The sequence below is a fragment of the Dipodomys ordii genome, unplaced genomic scaffold (genome assembly GCF_000151885.1).
Source record: "Dipodomys ordii isolate 6190 unplaced genomic scaffold, Dord_2.0 Scaffold213, whole genome shotgun sequence".
NCBI classification, from domain to species: Eukaryota; Metazoa; Chordata; class Mammalia; order Rodentia; family Heteromyidae; genus Dipodomys; species Dipodomys ordii.
This window is the reverse complement of record NW_012267429.1, coordinates 374,772-381,862: the sequence shown is the minus strand read 5'-3', so window position 1 is coordinate 381,862 and position 7,091 is coordinate 374,772. Positions and strand designations below refer to the sequence as shown.

At 58.5% G+C, this 7,091-nt stretch overlaps 1 protein-coding gene across 1 annotated transcript in view; it reads right to left on the bottom strand.

Annotated features, from left to right (window-relative positions):
- Positions 1-6,320: 6,320 nt before the first annotated feature.
- The window catches only part of LOC106000246 (sperm flagellar protein 1-like), a 9,242-nt gene continuing 8,471 nt past the window's right edge, over positions 6,321-7,091 (bottom strand). Inside the window, exon 5 of the mRNA XM_013035491.1 lies at positions 6,321-6,492. Coding sequence (XP_012890945.1) covers positions 6,358-6,492 — 135 coding nt within the window. The 3' untranslated portion in view covers positions 6,321-6,357. The remainder of the gene's footprint in view (positions 6,493-7,091) is intronic.

Sequence of the window (7,091 nt, the reverse complement as noted above, 5' to 3'; positions counted from 1 at the left end):
CCTGCCACGCTCACACACACACACACACAGAGGCCTCCTGCCTGCCATGCTCACACACACACACACACACAGGCCTGCCGTCTCCTGCCTGCCACGCTCACACACACACACTCACACACACACACACAGGCCTGACGTCTCCCATCTGCCGTGCTCACACACACACACACACACAGAGGCCTCCTGCCTGCCACGCTCACACACACACACTCACACACACACACAGGCCTGCCGTCTCCCATCTGCCGTGCTCACGGGTGTGTACATAGTGCAGCATCTCCAAGCTGTGCACAGAGGCCTGGCATGGCCCTCCTCTCTGTGACCCTGGGGCCGGGCCAGCCTGGGGCAGGAAGGAGGGACCTGTCCCTGAGGATCCGTCCTGCGGATGCTTCTCCCTGAGGCCGGAGCCTCACGCAGAGAGGAAGCCGTGTCCAGGGCTTGTCAGAGGAGGTCCATGCCGGGGTCCCCTTGTATACCCCACTAATACCGGGAGCCGCTGGGGCGTGGGCACACTGCTTTCCAGGCTCTGGCTCAGCAAGGCGTCCAGGAAGCAAACAGGGCGGCCCAGAGGGCCGAATGGAGACAGAGCTGAAGGACCCTTGCCTGCGCTGGCTAATGTGGACCGTTCCATGAGCCTCATGCCCACTCCTGACAAGCAGCAGCAGAATGGAGTTAGAAGCACAACTTTTGCCATGAGGCACAGGCACCCTATTGAGCCGGAGTCAAACACCCACCGCCGTCCGGTTTTAGAGGACAACCTTGCAGATGTGCGTGTCCTTGTCATTGAAGGTCATTGAAGGTCATTGCCTGCTGGCTTGGCTGCAGGCATCCCCGGGGTCTGGCATTTACCCACAAGTCCATAGCAATGGGAACAGCCACGGGAGAGAGTCATGGTGAGCCTTTCTTTATGCAGGGTACAGTTTTGGAGAACTGTCAAGTAGAAAACAATTTTTCCTGTAAGGTATGGGTGAGCCCAGGTGCCTCAATCGGTCTAGTTACAGGGCAAAGCAGGCCACACAGGACTCCCACCGCCCAGCGCATCCCTGTGCTCAGGACCACCCCTGACCCCTGACCCCTGACCCCAGAGACCACAGCATCCCTGTGCTCAGGACCACCCCTGACCCCTGACCCCTGAGACCACAGCATCCCTGTGCTCAGGACCACCCCTGACCCCTGACCCCTGAGACCACAGCATCCCTGTGCTCAGGACCACCCCTGACCCCTGACCCCTGACCCCTGAGACCACAGCATCCCTGTGCTCAGGACCACCCCTGACCCCTGACCCCTGAAAGACCACAGCATCCCTGTGCTCTTGGGATAGGACAGGTCCCTGCCTTCCTGGAGTGGAAGCCACACTACTTGCATTCAGTTACAGTGACATCCTATTGTCCATCACTCAGGGTATGTCCTAGATGATTATTTGGGACCGGGTACTCGTGGCTTACTCCTGTCATCCTAGCTGTTCAGGAGCCTGAGACCTGACATTACAGTTCTCTTAGCCCCAGTTAACCAGTAAAAAACAAAAGTGGAGGTGTGGTTCAAGTGGAAGAGCACCAGCTTTGAGTAAAAAAAGCCAAGAGAAAGCATGAGGTCCTGAGTTTAAGCCCCAGAACATCCCCCCCCCACACACACACATTATTTGGGGATTCCCAGGAAATATGTAGGTCTGTAGGTACTGGTGGCTCATGCCTGTAATCCTACCCAAGAGGCTAAGAACTGGGCACCAGTGACTCACACCTGTCATCCTAGCTACTCAGGAGGCTGAGATCCGAGGATCATAGTTCAAAGCCAGCCCAGGCAGGAAAGTCCATGAGACTCTTATCTCCAATAAACTAGAAAACCAGAAGTGGTGCTGTGGCTCAAGCAATAGAGCGCTCGCTTTAAGCTGAAGAGCTGAGGGACAGTGCCCAAGCCCAGAGTTCAAGACCCACCACCAAAAAAAAAAAAAAAAGAGGCTGAGATCTGAGATTGCAGTTTAAAACCAGCCAGGGCAGAAAAGTCCATGACACTCTCATCTCTAGTTAACCACTAGAAAACCAGAAGTGGCACTAGCCTTGAGCAAAGAGCTCAGAGACAGAACCCCAGCCCTGAGTTCAAGCCCCACAACTGACAAAAATAAATAAGTAGATTTAAGATTGAACAATGCATGAGATTGCTACTTCTGCTGACTCAACTCCATCACGTAACCCCCACCAAGACAGGCCAGGCTTTCTCACACTAGACTCACACTTTGTCTTAGCTGCTGTTAGAAATATCTCAAGTAAGGAGGAATTCTCTGAAGGAAAATTCATTTCCCCAGATTCCAACACCACTTGGAAAATCTTTGCCATACAGACAAGCTGGATTTCCCAAGGCAGTCCAACAGTGGCAGACAGGAGCGCGCGCACACACACACACACACACACACACACACACACACACACAGACTGGGATGGGTATCAGAGGAAGTACAAGCCTGATCTGTGACTGTCATTGGAGGAAACAGGCACAGAAAGCAGAAAGTGACACCAACATAATCCATAATTACCCAAAGTGTGCTTGCTGAATTAGCAGAAGACCCTTTCCTTTCCTCTTGCCTACACTGTTTGCCAGGCAGGTGCAGGGCCGCTCAGGCCTTCAGCCCCTCGGGTCGTACTTTATGCCTGGGTTGGCCTGAGCTGAGGTTCTCTGCAGGATGACAGCCATACTCCACTGCACCTCGGCTAACACGCACAGAGCCTCGCTAACCAGGGATCTCTACCTCCCAAGTAGCTAGGACTACAGGCTTGAGCCACTGTGCATTCTGTTTTTCTATTTGTCTCCTCCTCCTCTTTCTGCATGAGGGCTCATGCTTGTATGCATGTGTGCACACACACGCACACACACTCTGGTGCTGCTTAAATATAGGGACAGGGCCCAGGCCCAGAGTTCAGGCCCCACAACCGAAAAACAACAAAAAAGCCCCCAGGCATGGGATGGTCTCCAGGCACCATTGCACACAGGGGCTCTGGGACCCAGGCTGTTTCCACTTTGTAACTCTGTCCCTTCCACCTGTGGTGTCATGGTTGCCAGAGAAGGGACACCGCACGAGGCCATATGGCTTGGATGGTGCACGTCACCTCTGCCTTCTACTGACAACAGCTGACCCCATGCCTTCCTGCTGCTGGACAGTGGGTGGACCGAGACTAGGGTGCGTGAGGGGTCCGTGTCTCTTCTCCACCCTTGTTTTCAGCTATGTTTAGAAACTGGGTATGTCTACATGCTGATACCACTGAGAAAAACAGAAAGCTGGGGCTTCCAGCAAGACGGCTGGTCCAGCTAAGCAATGCTCCGCAATTATAAATGCGCTGGGTCCTCCTTCTGTTTAGGGGCCTCCCACTTGCCAGGCGGGCACTTTACCACTTGAACCACACCTTGGCCTCCCCTGCTTACTTTGCAGATTAGGTCTTGTGAATTTGCTTGGATTTTGGTCCTCCCGTGTCCCATGGCTTCCCAAATCACTGGACCATACGCACAAGCCCTCAAACACAGCCTTTTTATTTTTTGTCAGTTGTGAGGTGTGAACTCAGGGCCTGGGTGCTACTTTGAGGTTTTTTGCTCATGGCTAGTGCTCACCACTTTGAGCCACAGCACCACTTCCGGTTTTCTGGTGATTAATTAGAGATGTCTTGCAGACTTTCGTGACTGGGCTGGCTTTGAACCGAGATCCTCAGACTTCAGCCTCCTGAGTAGCTAGGATGACAGGCGTGAGCCACCGGTGCCTGGCTCAAGTGCAGCTTTTGATTGAGGTAGATATAACTTTTTGCCAGGACTGGCCTCAAATCGTGATTCTTCTGACTTGTGCGTAGCTGGGATTATGAGTGTTTTTGAGGGCACTTGAGTCTTAACACGGTGGGATGGCTGCAGAGCCTGAGGAGCTTGATTACGTAAAACCACAAAAGGCTGAGCATTCTGTCTCACCCTGCCTCCCTGGTACTGTGATTTGACTACCCATCCAGGGGCCTCTTTCTTAGTTGCAGGCTTATGGACACCATTAGGACAGACATCTAGCAGTCTCCTCCTGGTCCCCCAAACACCCTGCTCCCTACTGTGCGTGCCTTCTGTCCCGCCCACAGAAGCTCAGATTTCCCTGCAAACACAACGAGGAAGGAGGGAACTGGGTTTTCTGAGTTGAGACTGCATTTCCCCACGGCTTGCACCTCCAGGCAGGATGAAGTGTTCTTCTGTTGCTGCAAATCCCTTCTTGCTGAGTGTAATTTGTTTTTGCCACGTCCCACGCTACTTGCCTCAAGGAGCCGGAATAGCCATTTTCTAACAGACACCTGGGCGTTTGGGCGGGAAGAGGCAGGGTGAGGTCTTTCCCAACCAGATCCGGCCTCACCCAAGCCCCGCTCTGCCCCGTGGCTCCTCGGACCTGGCTCCCCCTGCTCTGCCCCAGCCTGCTCCTAAATGTGTCCCAACGCACGGGAGGCATTTCCGCTGAGTGGGAGGTGGTGCCTGGTGGCTCCTGAGGGTCACAGCTCCAGGGCTTCCTTCCGCCTCACTGGACTCTCGGAACTGGCTGGAAGGACCCTTCACAAGCCACGCGGAGACCAGAGCAAGCGCACACGCACACATGCATGCACGCACGCATGCAGCAGCAGCCTGTGCCAAGCGGCCGGGCCCCTGGGTGTGGCTCTCGCTGCCTTTTAAGAGTCCAGAGCCGCCAAGGTGGTCAATATCCCCAGGTGCCCTGCTAATACCCAGGGTGAGGGGTCTCTGGGAGGCTGGGAGGGGCTCTGCAGAAGCACCAGGCGCTGCACAGGTGTCCGCCCTCCAACAGCGGCACGGGCGGGGGGGGGGGAGGGGGTCTGCCGGAAACCACACCCGGCCCTGAAGAGAGCGTGTCCCAAAAGCCCAGCCTTGCAGCACCCTGCAGGCCCAGCAGGTGGCGCTGCAGCAGCACTCTTCCCACAGCTTTAGGGCAGGAACCGGCGGGGTGAGCGGCCTGCCTCCTGGGGCGCCCATGCGGCCTGCCCTCCTGCAGGGCCCAGACGCAGCTCGGGAAAAGGCTGTCTGCCAGCAGAGGGGCCCTGGGGCTGAGGGCAGGAGACAGGGTTGAGCTCCTGTCCTGGGATGTGCGCTGGCCCAGAGCAAGGCCAGGCAGCAGGAGAAGCAGCCTAGCCCCTAGCATCTGCACGCAGCCACAGGGCTCGTGATGGGCTCTGGGGCAGGCAGCCCACCGCTCCAGGCACTTCCTCGGGCCATGGCCAGCCACAGGGACGGGCTCTCAGCCCAGCCTGGGTGGGTGAGCCCTCCCGGGTCCCTCCCGGAGCCTTGTGCTCTGAGCCGCTGCCTGTCTTCACCCGGGGTTCTGTTTCACCAGGATCTGGAGGGGTCACCGCGCACCGCCCCAGCCGGAGCTTCTACCCAGGCCTGTGAGCATCAGAGCACGCAGTGTCCGTGTCTCAGCCACACACACAGGCAGTGCCACTCCACACGCCTCTGCCTGTGGTCAGACCCAACGCCGGCGGGCAGCTGGAACTGGATCTGGGGCCGGCACTGTGCCTGTGCATTAGCCTCCGAGCCGGGATCTCCTCCAGGCCGTTGCCTCCGTCTGTGCCTGGGACCCTGCAGAAGCTCCCTCTCAAGGGCACCTGTGGCGACTCAGCAGGTTCCCCTCTTCTGACATAGGACACCCAGAGCCCCGGGGGCGGGTGCACGGGCAGCCAGGGTGTCCCCTCCCCGGCCCCCCTGGCCAGGGCTGCTTCTCCTGCAGGCACCCTGCTCCAGCGCTGCCCCAGCCAGCTGACCATACCTGACCAGAGCGGCCGATGGCCACCAGGAAGCCACCTCCGGGCTGATGTTCTGCAGTGGCGGGGCTGGCAGACCCGCCCGGGAGGCTTCCCACGGGGAGGGCTGTCCCCAGAGCAAGTGTGACAAGGCTGTCTGTCTGTCCCCACTGAGGGCGCAGGCCAGCAGGATGCAGCCCTGCCCTGAGCTCCCTGAGCTCGGTGCCGTCTCAGGAGGTGAGAGGGCAGCAGACAGGGCTCAGCTGGGATGTGAGGCCCGGCTCCACCTGTCCCCGGAGCCCTGAGCCCACTGTGGAGGACGGGGAGGGGGCATCTGCTTTCCGTCTCCTCCACCTCACACCCTCCCTTGGGCCTGGAAGGCCCAGCCACAGAGAGCACCATTTCCTGCAGGCCACAGTGTGTCTGGTCACAAGCTTCTCCCATCCTGGAGTGCATCTGCAGACACCACACACACAGGGTGCCATGAGTTCTCAAACGCAGCAATGATGAGACACGGGGGCTGAGGAGACCAGACCCGACCAGACCCACCCGGCCCCGGGTCTCCGCACACAGACATCTGAGCAGCAGGGGCTCCAAGGGCTCCAGGTCAGGGTCTGGATGACTTGGGACAAGCTGTCCCCCGGTCCTGGTACTCCTCGGGCCCTGGTCTCATCAGCTCTCCAATCCGGAGGTCCTTCAGTTGTACCAGGTACTCCAGCTTCACCACCTTCATCTGCAAAAGCTTCAAAATCCACACAAGTTGGACACACGGAGTCTGCCTGAAGTGTCTGTCTGCCAGAGCCAGACCCCAAGGCAGCTCAGGCCTCCAGGACCGCGTCCAGCCCGCTGGAGGCAGGCCCAAAGGCGCTGAAGGGGAATGAGCCGGGGACTCCTGCAGGACCTGCCCCCGGGGCAGGGGCCAGGGCAGGAGGAGCCCACTGCGTGAGCAGCACCCAGGCCTCGTGGGTGCCTGGTGTCCAGTGCACTCACATCAGGGGGCCCCAGCACTGCAGAAAGAGCCTCCCCCGGGGCCCAGCCTGGGCTGCAGCAGCCACAGGAGGGTCAGCTTAAGAAGACCTCACCCCCAGCCCTCCCAGGAGCACAACCTCCCACGTTCCCCAGGCTAGCAGGTGTCGAAAGAGCTGGATTAGGAGAGGCTGTCTGCCAAAAAGCCGTGCCATACCAAGGCCAGCAGCGTGTCCGGGTCAGGGCGGGGTGTGTGTGTGTGTGATCAGCAACGTGCTGAGATGGGGGGTGATCAGCAGCGTGCCCGGGTCAGGGCGGGGTGTGTGTGTGTGTGCGTGCGTGTGTGATCAGCAACGTGCTGAGATGGGGGGGGGG